Here is a 20,027-nt window from a genome sequence, read left to right as displayed (position 1 = left end):
GAAAGCAATGGTCTTATAAAAAGTTGGCCCTAAGGTGATTTTACCAGTAGAATCCATTTCTGCTAAGGAAATTTTGGTATTGTGCATATTTAAAGAGATAATTTGCATATTTTAACACATTTGTGGAAATAATTACATGATAAATACTAGAAAATGTGCTCCTCGGAGCACAGGTCTCCGCCAGTACTGTTCCTGATTATTCCTGTCTTTCCTCACTTCAAAAGATATTTATGATCTTTTGAAGTGACATACCTATTTATAGGTCTCTATTTCATCATGCGTCTCGCTAGCCAATCAAAGCACACCCTTTCAACATATTGTCACGTGAAGCTTGACCAATGTTAGCTTGGTGCACACACGGAAGGACGAGAACGAAAACATAGTCTCCTGGCGGAGACAATGAAAACTATAGGAGACCAGAGCTAGTTTGTTAAAAAAAAAAAACAGCCTTTATTGCCATTTTCCACTATGGATTATACACATAAAACTGAAGAGCAACAATGTAAACACTACTGGCATTTGACTTAAATACAAAACAGTGTCTCCCCTCCCACTCAACATTCAGCTTCAGTAGTACAGAAGCCTGACAGAGCATCATCATCTTCCATCTTCATCAGATAAAACAAAGAATTAAGCAGCTTTTTAGTAATGCAAACTTTATTTACATCAAAAATAAAAACAATCATTTACTTCATGCCATGCTCTTGAGAACAGAATGTGGTGAAATTCCTTCAGTTGGCCCAGGGCCAGACAGAGACAAGAGTTTGGTCATTTCAGATTCCAGTGGTGATCATGACTGTTCCAAAGTAACTATGTTCTGGGTCCCCTCACACCTAATGAATTCAATGAGCCAATAGTTTTGTTTTAGAGAAGAGGAAGTCCACAGCAGAGTCAACACATGACCAAAACGATCCATTTATGGCTCCAGTCCACACATCCTGACCAAAACTATCCATCTAAGGCTCTGCTTAGTCTGAAGTTCCTGAATGGGACCCAACAGAGGGTAGATGAGTTATAACCTAAATCCTGATTGGCTGCCTGAACCCACAAAAAACAAAAATGGGCTGCTTCAATTCCTGCACCCAATTTAATTACAGTGTGCTTCCTGCGAGCGACATGGCCCATCTTCAATACACTAAAATGGGGACCACAGACATATTCAGACTGTCGGCAAAATGAGATAAATTTGACAAGTCACCTGGAGAGAAGTTTAGATATGCGAGTGAGCTGATCCGTTGAATTGGTTTAGCGTCAGTGTCAGTGACTAAGATAAGCTGGGGACCCAATGGGGTAGTTAACTCAGCATGAATTTAAACATGTCTCAACCTTCATCATTGTCCATTCCAAGTGTGTTAGTTGCTACAGTAATTATTAATAAATGCTTACACAGAGCAAATAACGTCAACCTTTAGTTTAGATTTTCCTCACACCTGGCTACAACAGTTTATTTTATCCAGTTAATAGAAGCTCAACTCTGTGCCAGAAAGATGCACAATGGTGTGCCACCATGGTGGAGACATAGTACTGCTAAGTTCTATATCTCTCTGGTGCAATGGTGACACACATCTTTGTATGCTGCTACTTATCATGGAATTCCATTCAAAAGGAAATTAGTTAGATTTCAGAATTTTCTGAGTTATTCTTCCAACATTTGAGAACTTCTAATGCTTGGTGGAACCAGCTCAATGACCTGTCAATACCATGACAGATTAATGGAATACAAAAGAACAGTTCTGAAAAACAAAAAACAAACATGGATATAAAAACAAACCAAAGCAGAGGAATGAATAACAAAATTAGTCTATGACAGTGTTCAGTCACAAGGGGGAGCCATAGTTAACCTAAAACCAAGTGTCAGGCACACCATGAGGACTGCATTTCCAAAACATCCGATTCCTAACTATAACAGGTACACACATACGTACAAACATACATATATACAAACACCCGACTGCCTCATGGCTGCCTAAACATGGGCAAATCAGATTCCACATGGTTCCGGGCTCTTGAGAGAACCACAAGAACATCAGATGTGGACCAAAGGGTCCGCTCCGCTGACTATGGAAATGCAACTCTAAAAAGCGTTTCTTTATGGCTAAGTGGTTAGCAACCTTGAGTATATACAAATATATTGTGCCACGATAATTAACGGAGAAAGAAAACAACAAGATAGTCCACTTCTCTTGTATAGCACAACGAGACAAGTTTGCGTACACTGTAGTGTGTTTGGGGTACAGGGCATTTCGGACCATGGACTCTGTTCAATAGGGAAAAGTCGGTAAATAAAACTTCCGATATAAGTATTATCCCTAGCAGATTTAGACTCATAAGTCTTTGTTACCTTCAACCCTCCAAATGTGAACGTCTGCCTGAGTAACAGTTACTTTTCACATTTCAAAACAATACAACGAACATGATGTAGATATACTGAACTCGACTCAGTATCAAGCTCAAGGAACATTTAGTTGGTTGTTTAATAACAGCTGAACCCGATACAGGTGTAGTGGGTGAGAAGGTTATGTGTGTCAGGCCAGGCATTGCGTTTCTTTTGAGATTATAAATTGAAATGTATTGTTAACACAGAGGAAGGGGTGGTGTTACGGTTCAAGTGCGTTTTTTTTTCTTCTTCTTCCTACTAGCAGAATATGAGTGCAAACACAGAATTCAAAAAACAGAAACAATCCTGTGTTTGTTTTCTAACACCAGGTTTAGGGAGGAATTTGTTTGAGATCTCAGGGTGCTCTTGAGTTCCCCTACGCCTACTGCCTGTTGCTCTTTATCCTCTCCAGACGTTTCTTCAGGTCGTCCAGGTTGGCCGAGGGCGAGGCGGAGCGTGCGTTTGTCGGCGGGGGACTGTGCGCGATGTGCTCCTGTTGGAAGAGCTCTCTGGACTCTTTGAGCTGCGACAGCTTACTGTGAAGCATGTCTGTGGAGGAGGCCACAGACGGCTTGGAGAGCAAGGAGGAGATGGGGGCACGCTGCTGCTCCTCTTCACCTCCTCCCAGTCCTTGTTGCTGCAACTGGAGAGAGAGAGGAAGAGAATATTGTTGATGCGCTGTGCACTGAAGAAACTTGCTATTGAATGTGAATCAATATAATATGAGACGATAAAAGCATTAAGTACTATAAAAAACGTCCAACCCCGCCTGCAGTATGGAAGACAATAGACATTATATTATATGATGGACTGATAAGCATATATGGCATTGGCTATCAAACTGATTAAAGGATAGGTTTGTTGGTTTTCAACAAGAGCATGTTTTGAGCAACAGTAATATTAATAATTGATTAATTAATACAGCTTAAAGTCGATGCATTTCTCAGCCAAGATGTAAATGACGCAGCTAGGACAAGAGATTTGTGGAAGTGCAAAATTACGTCAATAATGGCTGATAGAAAGCAGGTTTTGAGAACATACGTTTGTGGTAGAACAAGACATGCTTCACTATACTGTGCATTTACCATTTCTGAAAAGGACTGATATTGAGATCTACTGTGCTAATTTTGCGTAAGATCACAGAACCACCTGTTTGCGGATTACAAGCTACATCTTCAAGTTATGGCCCTCGTTAGCTGACCACACTGCAGACAGACAAACCCTGACTCGAGAATGCTGCACTGAATGCATATTCACCGAGTTTTATTGAAACCATTATATTACCTAACCTTAAAACAAGGCTATAGGCTCCATGTGTGCGTTTGTACAGAATGCAAACTGTAGGATTGGTTATCGTCAAGGACAGGAGAGATTCTTTCCCTTTCCAACTGTGTTATGTTATACTCATTTACTTTTTCAATGTAACCAGGCATCGGCGGAAGCGCAAACTTTATCGTGTTGGATGCATGAAGCCAACATTATGTAGGCCTATCATTATCCAATGTTGTTGGTTGCCATGGAATTTATAATATTAACATCAAAACAAAAGCCATACAATAAGGGAGAAAGGATCGCTTTAGGCTATTGCACGAACTCCAGGTAAGTTTCATTTTCGGTTTATAAAAGGAAACCCTAGTTGATTAAGAGATGTCCACTGTAGGAAATCAGTCAAACGGCAGTGGAACACATTCCCAGAATGACTGTTTAAGTTGACTGGGAGGCTGCTGTTCTTGTAGTAAGCTGTCCGTCTGTAATGACATTGATGCGGCTGGCTGCTGCTCATTGCTGTATAATCTCTCTTAGAGTTATGGTACTAAGAGAAGTAGCATGTACAACGGAGTTGACGGGGGATCACCTAGAATAATTCTGCAGGAGTAACAATATAGCAGAAGTCGTTTAAACCCTCAAATGGAACTAAATGAACCCTTACAGGTACATTCAGAGTTAAATTAACACTGGGGATTTGACTGTGTAGTAGCAGCAGTATAGTTTTTATCAACCAACCCTGGAGTTTTCCAGGCCTTGTCTCTGTCGGAGGATCTTGAGTCTCTCGTAGTATACAGCAGGCTTCAGCTCCTCTCCGTTCCCACTGTTGAGAGCAGTAGAGTCGACACCGTGCTGAGGGATGACTGTAGACATAGGAGGCAGACGCAAGGATCAACAACCACTCATAATATTATTTGGGTGACTCAAGTAGCCTGTTTAACAATTAAGACAAGAGTGACTGCACTTTTACTTTTTTGTCAGACGGGGATGTAGATGTATAAGCTATATCAATACCTATGGATAATACAGATTGCTCCATTAGCTAGGATACCTGTGGATAATACAGGTAGCTGTATAAGCTAAGATACCTGTAGGATACACTACCTATGATATAGGTGGCTTTATAGAGTACGTCATCACGTCATATAAGAACTGTTCCAATAATACAAATAATTAGTCTGGCGATTCTGTCAGGAAGGTGACCCTGTATCGGTTATGATATGTATTTAGATTTGATACATAAGATTACATGTAAAATGTAATTAATTCTGCCATGGTACCCAGAAGTAGCGGTGGCGGCTGCATGTGTAATGTGAGGTAATTTTTAAGCCTGAGAATTGTAGTTGATTTGTAGGTGGACCTTTATTTTCTCACTCTTTGGATAAATAAGTACCCATTCAGAGAGGCGGGGCTACTGTGTGTGTGTGTGAGAGAGTGAGTGGGTGAGTGCTGTTACGTCCACAGGTACAGTGTACCTGTGGATGTTTGGATGCGGCCCTTGCCCTCTCTCTCGGACTCGATCATTCGGAGGCCTCGCTCCACGTAGCTCTGGAAGAACTGGGAGGTATTCCTGAGGAAGGGCTCCAGGTCGGCATCAGAGTACTTCTGTTTATACTCGTACAACTCCGTCAAACCCTGGTCACAGACATACAGACAGACAGTCACTTACAGGGCTGTGTTACAAGGTGAAGGTTTTGAACTAAACCATATAACTGACAGAGGTGAGACACAAACACAGTTACACCACGGTTTGTCTGAAAACCATGGACAGGGGGTCTCTTACTATTGATCTGAATTTTATTCAATGAATTGTTTGTACTGTTTATCTATTTTCTTGACTTTTTGTGCCATGTAGCACTTTGAGATCTGTGTCAAATAAAGTGTTACAAATAAAATGTATTATCATTATTATGACAAATTAAATCTAAATGCACCAATAATAATGCTTCAGCACCCTATGGTGGACACATTTGCAGACAGTGACAGTACACATGAACAGTCTTTTCTCACTCACAACTTTATAGCGGCTCAAACGACAAGGACAGAAACACGTAACTCAGTAGGACATGTGATTGAGAAATGTAACTTTCTGTAGCTAATAATCCAGACAAAGAGCTGAACCGACCTCTTTAGTGTTCTCCTTGGAGCCGATCTTCTTAAAAATCTCTGACAGGATGTCGCTGACTTTAGCCTTGGACATCCTCTCATCCTGCATGAAATAAATCAGAACTTAAGTTTACAAATCGACAGACAACTCTTTGTCTTATGTGCGTGTACGTGGTGTGTACTTTGTTTGGGACGTGTGTGTTCCTCACCATACGTAGGCCTGACTTTTCATTGCCTCGGTCACTCTTGATTCCAGAGAGGTTTCCAGAGTGTTTGACCACCCGCCTCAGATGGGCCTCCAACTCAGACTCATTGCGGTTTTCAATCATTGACATGTGGTCAAGAATCTAAATAATATTCACAAAAAAATATAGTAAGGAAAAAGTTAATGAACAATTACCCATCATTAATAATGATGCCCATGATTTCAATTAAAATGATATACATTAAATCACATTAAATATGAACTACAACATCTACAGGTTGTTGGCCACACAAGTGTGATGTTAAAGTACCTGTTTAAACATTGCCACCTGAGGAAAAACAGGTACTTAAGGAACTTTTCCATTGCATAGAAGAACTGGCTCAACTAAATGTTGCAAATGTAATGTCAATATTGAGTAACTGAAGGCATGTTTCTCAATTCAATTATCATCAGAAACCGTTTTTGTTGAACTGTACAGATTAAATGGAAATCGTTTCCAGACAGCATTACGGTAACTTTAACTTTAGCACTGTTTGGAAAAGCACCATTATACATGACAATTGGGTGTGTACGTGTATATCTACGTGAGTTTTACCTTAGCGCCTGTGAGCTTGCAGAGTGTGTGCAGCAGTGTTTTCAGGGTCCTGTGAGGGACATCACTCTTGAGCTGTTTGAGTTTCTCTTTCGGGAAGACCTTCATGAAATTATGGACGTCCAGTAAAATACGATCCAGATTGATGCTGTTGATGGTGTCTGGAAGAAACCGGATCATCCTCCACAGACACTGTGGAGGAGGAAGAGAGGGAAAGAGAGAGTGCATTCGTTGGTTTCAAACTCATTTTTGGCACTTATTTACACACATGAATTCTCATTAAATGACTACACAGCCCAAGAACAAACTGATTGTGATTGATAAAATGTTTGAAAATGCTTACCTTCATGACCAGTTCAGAGAACATGGGGGAACCAGCTGTAGTGATTAAACTGTCCTGCAGCAACACCAGCAGAGCACTGGATAGGAAGAGTGAAAATTATCAATTTTAGGTATGTTGAATGAAGATATTAGTGGGATGTTTTTGTGCTTTTTATGTGCGGCCGTGGCGACGTTAATGTGTGTGGTGTTAAGGTAGATCGCACCAATGCAACTCCTTGCAACATGCAACTACTTGCAACCATTATCCCCTACCGGGGGATAATGGTTGATAATGGTTGCAAGGAGTTGCATTGGAGCGGACTGGCCTTATAACTGTTTTGTTGCAAGGAGTTGCGACTAGTTCCATTGGTGCGGTCTTACCATTAAAGAGGAACTTAAAAACCCGTTAGCTTGCACAGGCCACATCGCCCTCCACGCCCAGCTTCCCTCCTCCGAACTAGACCAATTGTATAAACACTACAGACTTCGCTGTGGTGGAGAGGTACTTTACCCCTGCACCACCCAGGCAGTCAGAATTCATTTCTAGCAATAATGTAGTGGCCCCTATACTCCGTATTGTAAGTTAATAAATGTTTTTTGAACAGGTCCCAGGGATAATTTTCCAACATAATTTAAAGTGGTTTTAGTGTTAAATTAGTCTTTAAACAGGGTTGGGAAGTATTTCCATCTTGGACTTCATGTGGCCAGCCTATGATGTCAGTCATCTTTGACGTATGTATGACTCCATACATTGGCAGGGTTTAGCGAAAGGTCATTATTGTCAGACATCACCCACCTCATAAAGCCTGATTTGTATTACGCTCTGCAAGAAATATAGGACCTGCAACCTCACAGTTCAGGCTTGCAGCTTGTTATTTTCGGCAAGCGACAAGTATATATCAAGCATTACACTCATACCGCTTACCTAAGTATGTTAGTTTGGTCTGATTTCTCCAGTACCCTCACAACCAGCAGGTTGACCGATCTGATCAGCTGCTGACCATCTTCTATGTCCTCCACTCTGCCATCCAACATCAGAGTTATCAGACCATGCATGAGGTCCTTCAACACACCCATGGACGCCTCTTTGGCCAGAGACTCCATCCAGAACAACTAGGGAAATGACCAGGGATATCACTTTTTTTGCAACAGTTCTTAAAACAGGATATTACAGCCTGACAAGAAGCTAACTAGCACAGCTAGTTTAGTGTGAGGAAATGGGAGTCATAAAGACTAAATGGAAGTACATTGTTGCTTCCCAAAGAGATGTTACCTAGTTACCTTAGTTAACATAGTATCAACATCAGGTTAACCACTTTAACCCTATTCTATGCTTAGGCTTTTGAATAGCAAGCTCACAAAACATAATTATTTTCTATTTTTTAAGTTTTGAAAAATCTTCATCAAACATTCTCATGTCCAGGACCCCTAAATTGATAAGTGCATTATTACACTCACAGACAGCATGTTTCCTATAATACAACTGTAGAGTTTGAAGATGTCCTTCTTGTCCAGCCGCTCGTCAGCCATGTGTGTGTTGTAGATGAGCCTCAGCTGCATGAAGGTAGCGATGAGGAACTGGTCAATGTGACCCGACATGACCTCCGCTTTGTCCTCCTGACGCAGTACCTCATCAATCTGTGGAAAGCCCAGGAACAAACAGCTTAGACACAAATCAGAGGTCACCAAACTACAAACATAGCATCTGGCATTAGATAAAATGACCCTAACCCTAACCCTAATGAAAGCAGTTACTGTTTAACCCATTAAGACCAGAGGCCGATTCTAAAAATATTTTCTAAATCCTAAGTTAAAAAAAAATAAAAAAAATAATATATATATATATATATATATATATATATATATATATATATATATATATATATATATATATATATATATATATATAAATATATCTGAAAATATTTTGTTCCAGGGACCCTCAGAAGCAAAGATTTGAGTTACAAATCTTCACTTTAAAAAATATGTATACTAAAAGATTTGCACACAGTCAAGATTTTAAAAAAAAATAGCAGATCTACAAGTTCCTGGTCTTAACACATCCACTGCCAACGGCTAATCTCAGAACGTCCATCGTAGTGCCAAGCTATTTCTTACCTTTTTTGTTTTTTTGATTCCGTCATAGGCCCCGCTAAATCCGTTTAAAATCCGCGTTCATTTGGTTCGACACAAACACGGGACCCGACAGAACAAAACGCTGAAAACCGTGCCGCGATCCGACACTCCGTTTTGCAGAACGAGAGCAAAACGCTACAATGGGGGATGCGGAGAGAAAAACAAACAAGCCGAGATAATGGCGTCCAAAGTTGATCGCTAGACAGGAAACACGATTTAACATGGGAAAACACCCGCCCCGTAGGACTACGGGAACGGCAGTTAACGGTTGGATTTAACGGCCCGTAGGACTACGGGCCTGGCAGTGGATGTGTTAATGGGTTAATAAGTAAGGCTATAAAATTGTACTTTCTATTTACATTCATTGTAATTAAACCCGTTAAGGGCATTATGAGACTCTCTGGTCTTAATGCATACTGTATGTGCGTTCTTAACCTCAACCAAACTTCACTTGGATTAGTGCATGGTTGAGTGTAATAATACCTGTGCCAGAGCTTGCACACTGGTGTTAATGTCCCCACTGGCCACCTGGGAGATCACAAAGTTTATGGTGGAGGCTGTGCTGTTGTGTAGTTCATCATAGTGGGGGGAGACCGAACGCATCCTGAACACACACAAAACTCTGTTAATGGCGGGGAATTAAGCCAAACAATAAACATTGTATTGGTGTGTTCATGTCCATGTGTGTGTGTGTGTGTCTGTTTCCATATTAACTTGGGCTCGGGGATCATGATGGGCTCCAGAAGCTCGTCCAGTTTGTGTTGGACCAGGTCTGGCAGCTCGCTGACCCCACAGTGGTCCGTCTCGATCATGTCCAGGTCCAACTGGAACTCCCTGGGGATGGACGGGTGGGACGCCTCCCTGTGCTCGGCATTCTGACGAGCTTGGCTGGAGAAGAGGAGAAGGAAAGAATAAAGTATGTTAAGACAAGTACATTCTTCTTTTATTTGATTCGGCTCCAGTCCTGGCTGAAAACTAATGTCCGCTTTGCATCTACAACATGGACACTAAAATCAATATGGAAACTTCAATATTCTCAGTCTATGGATTTGGTGGTTCTTTGTCTAACAAAGATCCAGTTGAGGCTCCAGAGTCTACATCATTATCTTGATTGGCCAAAGTCATCATCTTTATTGGGAACGCACAAATCTGATGATCTTTGAAACTCATCAGGTCTGCTCGTCTATATTCCAATTGGGTTCTCAGGACTGGAGCTGATCAGTGCCCAGGTAAAGCAACAGTTCCCACTGAAAGAACAACATTTAATAAGATGCCTTATCAAACAACTGACACTTGGAATGTTTGTTCTCTTGAAAGGTCAGTCACCCAGGAATTCACAGAACCACAGTAACTCTGTTAACTTTGACAGCACAGAAACCTTAGCAGACCATCACAGAAACCTTTGTAGACCATCATTTGGTATTAGCACTAGAGCAAACATATCAAGTCCAGATATCAAGATTCAAGGCATCTCTAGGAAATGTTGAGCAGTGATTATTTGTGTCATCCACCATACATTCCAGTCCAGTCCATACAGTTTGTGGAGCAAGATAGCGGCAGAGCACTGAATACATTATATTTGTCAGCGTTTACAAGACTTACGCGACGACAAAGCACATGAAACATCCATCTGGTGTACATGACCACTTAACGAAGAAGAGAGGGGTTGTGAAGGTGGAGGAGACAACAAAGTCCTAGCAAATTCATGAGGACAATTTGAAAATTAGTCCATTACGTTACCTCAGCAGAAACATGCCCCATAGAGGGGAAAAGGTTTGACTGCCACAATTTGTTAAGTGTTTTGTTAACTCATTCCCTGTCAATGACGGGTTTGACATGTTTTTGGTGTTTTCAGTGGTTTTCCACTATGATGGCGCTGTTCGCCAACCCACGATCACCACCACCTGAGTCCCTCAGAGGCACAGAAGCAGCAAAACCACGTGATTGCAAAAAACAGCGCGTCCACTTCCGTGTAAAAAAGAAGCCTTTTTCTCTGATTTCTGTTGTTTTGGGGCAAAACCACACCACTTCATTCAACTGCCCACAACTATGGAATGGACCATCGCGGCGGCACAATTATTTTTCTCTGAGTCTACGAGACCTCCCTACATCTTTTAAAGCGATCAGCGAGTCGTGAAGAATAATATTCTATGATTTTTCACAGGTTAGTGAAAACACTCGGAAATCGCTGGCAAGGGCAGCATAGACGATGTTTTTACTCTGGCAGTCAATGAGTTAAGCTAGTTTGCTTTACTAAGTGTAAAACAAAATGAAACCTTTTCCCCATCAATGAAACATAGTTGACAGACTACAATTCAAATGTCCCTTGCGAGTATAGTTCTTTTAGGGAGATTTAGAACATGAGTGATGCATACAATGTTAGATTGCATTCAAGTTAGCATACAGCAGTATGTCCACCAACAACCGGGAACAGAGGCGGGCCATGAGGAGGTAGTACTCACATCCTATACGTGCGATACATTATTCTGATCCAGAGAAGAAGGCAGGCAGAGAGGAGAAAGGAGGAATCATACGGGAGAGAGATGAAGGGTTAAGAGACAGACAGGCAAGCAGACAGAAAGACAGGCCGCTGGACGACTTGTCTGGCAGCCAAGGAAAAAGACAGACAGACAGACAGACTGCTGCTGCTTGGCCATCCAGAAAGACAGACAGACAAAAAGACAATCAGTTAGAGCAGAACTGATTACACACGTAGGGGTTGGTTTCACAGTCATGTTTCCAACTGTCCAGAGTTCTACATTTCCAATAGCAGTTTTCATTGGAAAGACTCTGTACTCTTTAATATTTAGTCCAAACACGTCTGTGAGAGCAACCGAACTTGCAATGAATTCAGTAATAAAGATCAGGAAAGAATGACAGAACAGCAAGTTATGAAAACAGAGAAGTCAAGAGGTTTATGGTCTGAATCTCACCACTACCAATGCCCCACAGTGGATAAACAACAGTCACAATAAAGAGGTGGGTGGTTGACAGAATGACAGACATGCTTATGGAAGAGTAGTTGGAATGTTAGATTTGAAAACACTGAAGTGGGGAAAACCTAATTTTAATACACTATAGACACTCAGGGGTCTAGTTATATTCATAGAAAAAGAGGACATTTGATATCAGTACAGCTTCGAATACATTTTGTTTATGTCTGCCGCTCTAGTAAGCCAGATGTAACAAGAAAAGAAGTCTCCAGAATGCCCTGGTAGAGTGTGGTTAAATTACTTCAATTTATTGGGGTCCTCCTGGGACCCCTGGGCAGGCTTGCGGTCGCGGAGGAAGGTAGCACTGGGGTTGGATGGGTGTTCTCGTTGGTTCCTCTCCGCACTCTGCTTAGGAGGGGCAGCCTGGGTCTTCTTTGCCGAACGCTTGATCCTCTCTTCCAGCATGCTCATTTCTTTCTCCGATAACTGGAGGAAGAGAGCAGGGAGGGTGAAGCGAGGCGAGGAGGAAGGAGAGGCAGGGAAAGGAAGAGCGAGGGTGAGGAGGAGAGGATACGTGAAAGAGTTATTAACTGTGCGACAAAACACAACTTTAAGAATATGACTTGTTATAACTTTATACTTTAAGACGCATGTTTTTTTTACAGTCTGAATCATTTTATTAGAATAGTAATCGTCTTACATTTCCTACGAGTTTGTAGACTTGGTCTCCACACACATTGTAAACAGCCACTACAGTGTTGAGGGCAGCATTGCGGACAGAAGTGTCTCTGTCTCCAATGTGAACTGCTATCTCCTTCAAGGCCTTGGCAGGAGTCGGCTGGCACACGTTCATCCCAAAGCCCTCTATCAAACACCCTAACTCCTCCAGACATTCTGGGAAGATATTCAGAAAAACAAGGGAGATAGATGACACATTATTAGAACACTCTTCATGGTTTATTATTCTCCATGTTGACCTGATATCATTACTGTCGGGTGGAAACCTTGCAAGTCCAAAACCGTTCCTTTTTATAATTAAAAAAAAGATTTATTATAGTGAAAATATCTGATCTACAAGCTCACAACGTGAATTTGTGAATCATCCCCATTGGAAATATGTAAATGGGGCTAATGTTTCTTAGCTCAGTAATGCAAAAAGCAATGGCCACAAATACATGTGAATCCAGCTAAAATGAACAATCAACAATTAGCAGGACATGTTGCCATTCATTCTTCTGTACAAATCTACAAGCTGAATGAATCAGGATGTTATCCACTGAGTGACCAGTACCAGCTCTCTGTTTTGAGTTCTTGGACTTTGTGCCATCCATGAGGAAAGGGAAGAGCTTTGAGGCTGGGTGGACTTTACAGAGCATGGTCAGAATGGCCCGCACATCCTTACGAACCACATCCTTAGACTCCCCCACCTGGACAATGAAGGAGGAGATGAAAGAAGGATAGAAGGGAAGGGAGAAGGCGAGAAGGAAGAAGGGAGAAGGTTGAGCACATTTTAGACCCAGTCTATAGAACTGCTTAGCTTATGCTGCAAGTCTGTCTTCTGCTTCCACACCCAGTTAGTAAAGGTAGTTGCTAACCTTGAGTATGAGGTAGGGCACAAAGGAGGTGGCTTCATATTCGCTGAGGTGGTAACCCTCTCTGCTCACCATTGTAAACAGCAGCTTGAGGTACTCCAGAACCTTCATTAGTACTGTGGTATTTGTGTCAAAGAACCTTAGAGTGAACCACTTTAGAATCAGGTCCAGACAGCTGATTGTGGCATCGCTCTCACACTCCAGCCTCTGTCAAAACGGCACACACACAAGTAGGTCCATTTTTATAATCGATTAGTTCAATTAACTTTTGCACCCCTACACACAAGAGATAAAGGAAACAAACAAACGCACGCACACATTATGCACTGTACCTCAATCATGACTCCTATAGCCTTGACATGTCTCTGGAAGTCAGACGGGTGGAATAGCTCATCAAGAAGCCACTTGGCAAAGCAGGCCGTCATCTGGGTTCTGAGTTGTTCCACGTACTCATCACGAGGTGTCTGGAAATTCCACTTTAAGATCTAGAGAAGTAAATTAGGCAGATAATACATAAGTAAATTAGTCCGGTAATACAGAAAAGCAAACAGACATCTGGGCTTAATGTTCCAGTTCGCTTTTAATCAGAGGGCATGCTTAATTGGTAGCTTTATTGGTAGTGATCACAGGCCGAAGTACTGTGAGAATATAATAAAATAATCCAGCACCATGCAATCCATGGCTGTGTCAAAAATCATTCACTGCTCCCTGGCATATAGGGAGTTCAATTTATCTCACAAGTGTAAAAATGCAACCTACACTCATCACAGACAAAATACCCATGCAGCTGGGTCACCGGCTTTATCAAGTACCAAAAATCAGATGGAGTTGTATAGAGCTCACAGTTATCAAGATTAACATAGGCTTAGAACCGAGAAGGTGGTGAGAGCTTCAGGAGCAGGTGGGATTGGAGTTCACATCTTTTCTACAGGACATTGTGAGGCGTGAAGGTGTTTCAACCTTACACTTAAACTATAACATGAGGGCCCCCACCCCCCGCCTATTGGTTAAAAAAAAAAAATCACACACACAAACACTGTTTATATTCAACAGTACTTCTGGTAAACACTATATTTCAGATTCAGAATAGGAGTTGGATATTAGGTCAGACATTCATAAAAAATCACACCCTGTGTGAAGGAAGCGGTGCCTTTGGGGCGGGGCTTAACTCATTTCAGTTCGTCCCTATTGGTGGTCTGAGTCCACTTACCAAATTTGTACTTGGTAGCATGCTGCAAACGGTAATGATGGCTGTTTAAAGCCCAGCCAATGGGCAGACAGAGGGGGCGGGGCTTAGGTAATTACAGTTCGTCCCTATTGGTGGTTTTAGTGCATGTACAAACTGTGTACTCCGTAGCATGCTGCGAACTTGAGTTATGGCTGTTTAAAGGCCAGCCAATGGGAAGACAGAGGGGGCGGGGCTGCAGCATTTCATGCTCGTCCCTAGTGGTGGTCTAGGTCCACATACCAAATTTGGACTTGGTGGCATGCTGCAAACTGGAGTTATAGCTGTTTAAAATCCCATGCCCTAAACGGGCGGACGGACATAACAGACGCTGGGGGTCCCTGGACCCCGCTTTGATAACTTCAGCAATTCATGCTCGTCCCTATTGGTGGTCTAAGTGCACATACCAAATTTGGACTTGGTGGCATGCTGCAAACTGGAGTTATAGCTGTTTCAAATCCCCTGCCCTAAACGGGCGGACGGACATAACAGACGCTGGGGGTCCCTGGACCCCGCTTTGATAACTTCAGCAATTCATGCTCGTCCCTATTGGTGGTCTAAGTGCACATACCAAATGTGGACTTGGTGGCATGCTGCAAACTGGAGTTATAGCTGTTTCAAATCCCGTGCTCTAAACGGGCGGACGGACATAACATACGGACGCTCATACAGACGCTCATACGGACAGAGTCAAGTGTAGAGCGGTTGGCACCGCTAAAAATGAAAGACGGATGGCAAACACAAGAGTCGTCCCAGTACCTTAAGTTGTTTCTCCTCTTTGAGCCTCTGTTCCTTGGCGTTGGGGATGAGGACGAAGATGGGTCCAGACTTATCTTCCTCATCCTTAGCACTTTTGGCTGAGGGCTTCTTAGCAGCAGCACCCTGGTAAGTATTGCATGGTGACATCACAATCACTGGACAGCACATGTGTTAAGCTCAATTATGCTTTGGCGAAAAGGTCAAAGATTTCCCTCCACAGACATAACGTACGTTCTACTGAAAAAAAGTGTTGATGTGACTCACGTAAACACTTTCTTCAGGTGAATATACTGTCAAGCGATGTCATAACACCTTTTCTCCAAAGCATAAATAAGGCTTAAATAAGGCTTAATTGTGTGAGTGAGCTGACATGTTAAAACATGGATGTTGCAAAAGCGTCATTTGCAATATTTTGATTATCATTAAAGTTTTTTGTGAATGTGAGAGGGCACATACTGTACACTCTTCAAGGGTGACAGAAGGCAAGGTTTAGGCCAAGAAAACTTGCCTTAAGTTAACGTGTAAAAAAGAAAAAAAGCAGACAGGTGTGACATCACTCCGAAAGGTGCAACACAGACATTTAGAACATAATCATGCAGTGCAGTGATTTGGGGTCTTAAATGTACTGATCTTGGCCAACATGGTACAATGTTGTCACTTGTCACACACAAAAATAGACTATCTACACGCTAACAACGTGGTGAGTATACATTAATCATAAGTGCATAGCTTTTAACTGATGCTGATGTATAGATGTATAACTAATGTTCATGTATATATACTGTATATACATTTTTTGATTCAGTCAAGTTTCAATTCCTCCATGGATGTGTGGTCTCAAGTAATATTAGTGATTAGACAGAGACAGTGTTAGAAGCAGCCCAGTGGTGGGCCAGGCCAATGTGCACTGGAAGGAAGCCAGACAGGGGCAGAGTCAGGCTAAAGAGTGTCCTCAATGAAAAACAGGCCAGGCCTGGGGGGCAGGTACGGTATCCAAGTTAGTTCAGAATTGGTGTAAGCGTTACCATTTAGAAATCCTCAGGTTAGACCAGTCTAACTTGTCCGTGTCTATAGAATACCTGACGTGAAACCCCTTCCCCTGGGTCACTAAGTTTTTTTCCCCCATTCTAAATTCCATAGACGTTTTTTAAAAATCACTTCATATAATAACTGTTGCAAAAATAATAAAATTAGCCCAGCAATTCAGTCAGGGAGGTAACTCTGTATTGATTATATATATATATTTGATACAGTGGTACCGGACAAACGTTAGAAAATCTACATTAGGAAAGCGCGTGATTTATTGTCCCCACTGAAGCACGCTCCTAAGTGTATGTAATAAACAATTATGATAATACTCAGCTTTGTTTTCTTACTCGTCATCCATTCAAAAGGATTCAATATTCATTCAAAAACTTAAATTCAGAAGAGTCCTGCAAGTCAGACAGACAGATGCAGCATTCATTCTCTCCTTATGCAGCTGACCCCGTTGCCTAAACCGTAGTGAATTTCATCATGAAGACACTCGATAGCCTAACACAAACCATGCCCCACATCTACCTGTTGACTGCCAGCAGCGACCTTCCCCTTGCCGGGGGGCTTTTTACTAGCATTACTGTCTCTGTCCTTCTCCGTGGGGAGGGGGGTGGGTTCAGGATCCTCGAGAGGGGAAGGGGGCTGGGCGAGTAGAGACAACCAAGTCACAAAACACGTTCACAATCATTACAAAATAAAAAAAAGGACCAAATGAATGAAAAACCTGGTGTACAGATTTAAGCTAGAAAGTAAATGGAACAATGTCACATTCATATAATATACACAATGATTTAAAAAAAAAGAACATTTGAATACATAAACAAAGGTAGTAAGCAACATGCAAAAGTGCTGCACTAATGGAAAAATCCCTGACCTTTTCATGAATGTAAACTGAGCATAATAAATAGAATGGCCCTACTTGGACGGCCATGAGAAGGTATCATCAGAACCAAACAAAGAGGGAATTCAGAGTTTTCTATGTTATGTAAAAGCAGCCTATGGCCATCATGTCTAACTAGGGGTTCAATAGTTTAATCGATTATAAAAAAAAGAACAAATCTTTTATCAAATAAATCATAAATAACTTTTCAAAAATACCAAAAATAGCAGATCTACAAGAACATAACATGATGCTTTGCTAGTTGTTTACATTGGCTATTTTCAGTATTTTTGCACAACACCGTTGAATGACAAAGTATAAAATGGAGCTTAAACTAAAAAATCTATTACTTTTTTGTGTTGATTCGTTGATATAGCATATAAATTATATATATATTTATTTGACTGATGATGCAAAAAAACATGCTTCCAGATGTTTTTATTAATTGATCAAGTAATTGATATAATAATCGATAATCGATAGTTGCAGACTTGCAGCCCAATGCCAAAATATCATCTAAAACTATAATCCAAAAGGAGTTGGACTTTGTTCAGGCAAAATGTACCTTCTTGATGGCAGCTCCACCACGGACCTTCTTGACTTCAGGTTTGGCATCTACAGCGTCGTAATCGTCACTGACTGGTTGAGACTTGGACCCTGAAAAAGACAACCATTGAACTTCAGTTGGGTGTGGGTTTTAAGGTAACATCTTCATCTATCCGTTCATCGATCCATCGCTTGGGTGCTCCAATCGCTGGAACAGTTTAAATTCAGCGAAGCATTTACTTATACACAGAAACTCTCTATATCTCTTCTTTTATTTATTCATGGCATGTACCCTTATGGGGCAATTTTTCAGCGTTTAATACTGCAGATTTTGCAGTGTTCCAACATAGATAAGGCTCCATTTGCTTGGGCAGAGGTTACATGAGGACCCCATACAGAGTCACACTGCTTAGGAAGTATGGGACAAGCAATGTCCTAAAACTGCGAGGTAATCATGGATCAAATCTACATTAATCAGCCATCTGATGAGCCCAATTTACCTGGTGCAGCCTTGGATCCAGCAGAACCCTTTCCACCACCAGCCTTGGCAGGGGCGGCAGGTTTAGCCGGCATCACTGCCCTGGCCTTCTCCAGCATGGCTACCACCTGGTCCTTGGAGGAAGGCTGGGGAAGAGGAAGAGAAAATGTCAATCGAAAATGTGATTTTTGTTGAGCGACAAACTATAAATTTGCCTTATACCTGCTGATGAAATGACATGTGAGGTGAATTACTTCATTAAACCACTTAATTGTACTTAAGAGATTTAAGATTTGGTATGCACCTTTAGCTTTGTCGTAGCCTTGGTCATCTTGTCATAGCCCAAGTGCATCATAAAGAAGGGTAGGGCATCTTGAGCCTTCTTCCTGACATCTCCGTTTCTGTCCTCCAGACAGGAGAAGAGGGGAGCCACACACAGCATCAAGTCCCCTGGAACTGTCCTCAGGGTGGGCAGCGTCTCTGCCAACCAGCCTAAGAGCTAAGGAATTCAATTTATTGTAAATTACTCATAAATTGCTTGGAAACCATAACTTCTTATGGTTATTATAAACTTTGGTTATTACAGTTACTGACTGTGCTGTTTCGCTGAGCTTATAATGCATTATATCTAGCACTTACAATACTTCATAAACCTTGTTTTAATTTGTCATACATGATTATAATTATTTATAACGAGTGTTATGAAGCCCTATAAGTGCATTATAATGCATCATAAATTCAATTATGCATTATAGACCCGACCTTTAGGTAAAGTGAAACTAAACTAATTCATATTTAAAATCTATAATGACTCTGGTATGTGTGTACCTCCTGTCGTAGAAAGGGATTTTCTCTTTTCAGTTCCTCAGACATGTCTTCTCCCTCCAGCCAGTCCTTCATCCCCGTTTGCTCCACCCATGCCTTCAGTGTAGTCATGGCAGCGGCCCTCACGTTTGCCTACAAAACAGCGAAATCCAATTTTCATTAATTTGTTCAGACTAACATTCACTTTTGATGGTGTAAGTAGTACTCACTGATTTTGGTTATGTTCATACATGTCTATTATTCATTATGACAAATATGTTGAGTATTAGTGGTGATGCTATGCTGATGATAATGTATCGGCAAGGAAAATATTGTCAGTACTATTTTGGCACTGCAGTTTTATGCATTCAGTAGAATGTGTCGTGTTGTTTGTACCTTGCTGTCTCCCAGTACAGTGATGATAGGGATTCCCAGTGGTTTAATATGCTGTTTGAGTCCAGGTCCCATGGCAGTAGCTATCTGCTGTAGAATGGACAGGGTCTGTTGTACCTGGAACACAACACACACAGACCATGGTTATTCAGAAGCGTTAGTCAATGAAGCAGTCAACTGTTTGCCTTTTGAAGCGACCAGGGGTGGAAAGTAACTGAGTACATTTACTCAAGTACTGTACTTGAGTGCAAATTTGAGGCACTTTTACTTTACTTGAGTATTTCTATTTTTCAATACTCAATACTTCTACTCCACTACATCTCAATTTAAAATGTGTACTTTTTACTCCACTACAATTATTTGAACATTTTAGTTACTT

At 41.5% G+C, this 20,027-nt stretch overlaps 1 protein-coding gene across 3 annotated transcripts in view; it reads right to left on the bottom strand.

Annotated features, from left to right (window-relative positions):
• Positions 1–431: 431 nt before the first annotated feature.
• The window catches only part of ckap5 (cytoskeleton associated protein 5), a 35,251-nt gene continuing 15,655 nt past the window's right edge, over positions 432–20,027 (bottom strand). Inside the window, exons 22-44 of one of the 3 annotated variants that reach the window (XM_084061003.1) lie at positions 19,652–19,765; positions 19,280–19,408; positions 18,756–18,950; positions 18,474–18,597; positions 17,993–18,084; positions 17,073–17,189; positions 15,513–15,635; positions 13,861–14,013; positions 13,532–13,735; positions 13,228–13,363; positions 12,637–12,830; positions 12,238–12,422; positions 9,718–9,891; positions 9,487–9,607; positions 8,326–8,505; positions 7,793–7,980; positions 6,890–6,965; positions 6,550–6,738; positions 5,959–6,096; positions 5,769–5,852; positions 5,119–5,278; positions 4,382–4,506; positions 432–3,020 (exon numbers count right to left, since the gene is read on the bottom strand). In XM_084061003.1, the coding sequence (XP_083917129.1) occupies positions 2,760–3,020; positions 4,382–4,506; positions 5,119–5,278; positions 5,769–5,852; positions 5,959–6,096; positions 6,550–6,738; positions 6,890–6,965; positions 7,793–7,980; positions 8,326–8,505; positions 9,487–9,607; positions 9,718–9,891; positions 12,238–12,422; positions 12,637–12,830; positions 13,228–13,363; positions 13,532–13,735; positions 13,861–14,013; positions 15,513–15,635; positions 17,073–17,189; positions 17,993–18,084; positions 18,474–18,597; positions 18,756–18,950; positions 19,280–19,408; positions 19,652–19,765 (3,462 nt within the window). In that variant the 3' untranslated portion in view covers positions 432–2,759. The remainder of the gene's footprint in view (positions 3,021–4,381; positions 4,507–5,118; positions 5,279–5,768; positions 5,853–5,958; positions 6,097–6,549; positions 6,739–6,889; positions 6,966–7,792; positions 7,981–8,325; positions 8,506–9,486; positions 9,608–9,717; positions 9,892–12,237; positions 12,423–12,636; positions 12,831–13,227; positions 13,364–13,531; positions 13,736–13,860; positions 14,014–15,512; positions 15,636–17,072; positions 17,190–17,992; positions 18,085–18,473; positions 18,598–18,755; positions 18,951–19,279; positions 19,409–19,651; positions 19,766–20,027) is intronic. The other 2 variants (XM_084061004.1, XM_084061005.1) reach the window with 2 other exon arrangements.

This window comes from Gymnoscopelus microlampas (assembly GCF_963454915.1).
Source record: "Gymnoscopelus microlampas genome assembly, chromosome: 6".
NCBI lineage: Eukaryota > Metazoa > Chordata > Actinopteri > Myctophiformes > Myctophidae > Gymnoscopelus > Gymnoscopelus microlampas.
This window is presented reverse-complemented; position numbering and strand designations above follow the sequence as displayed.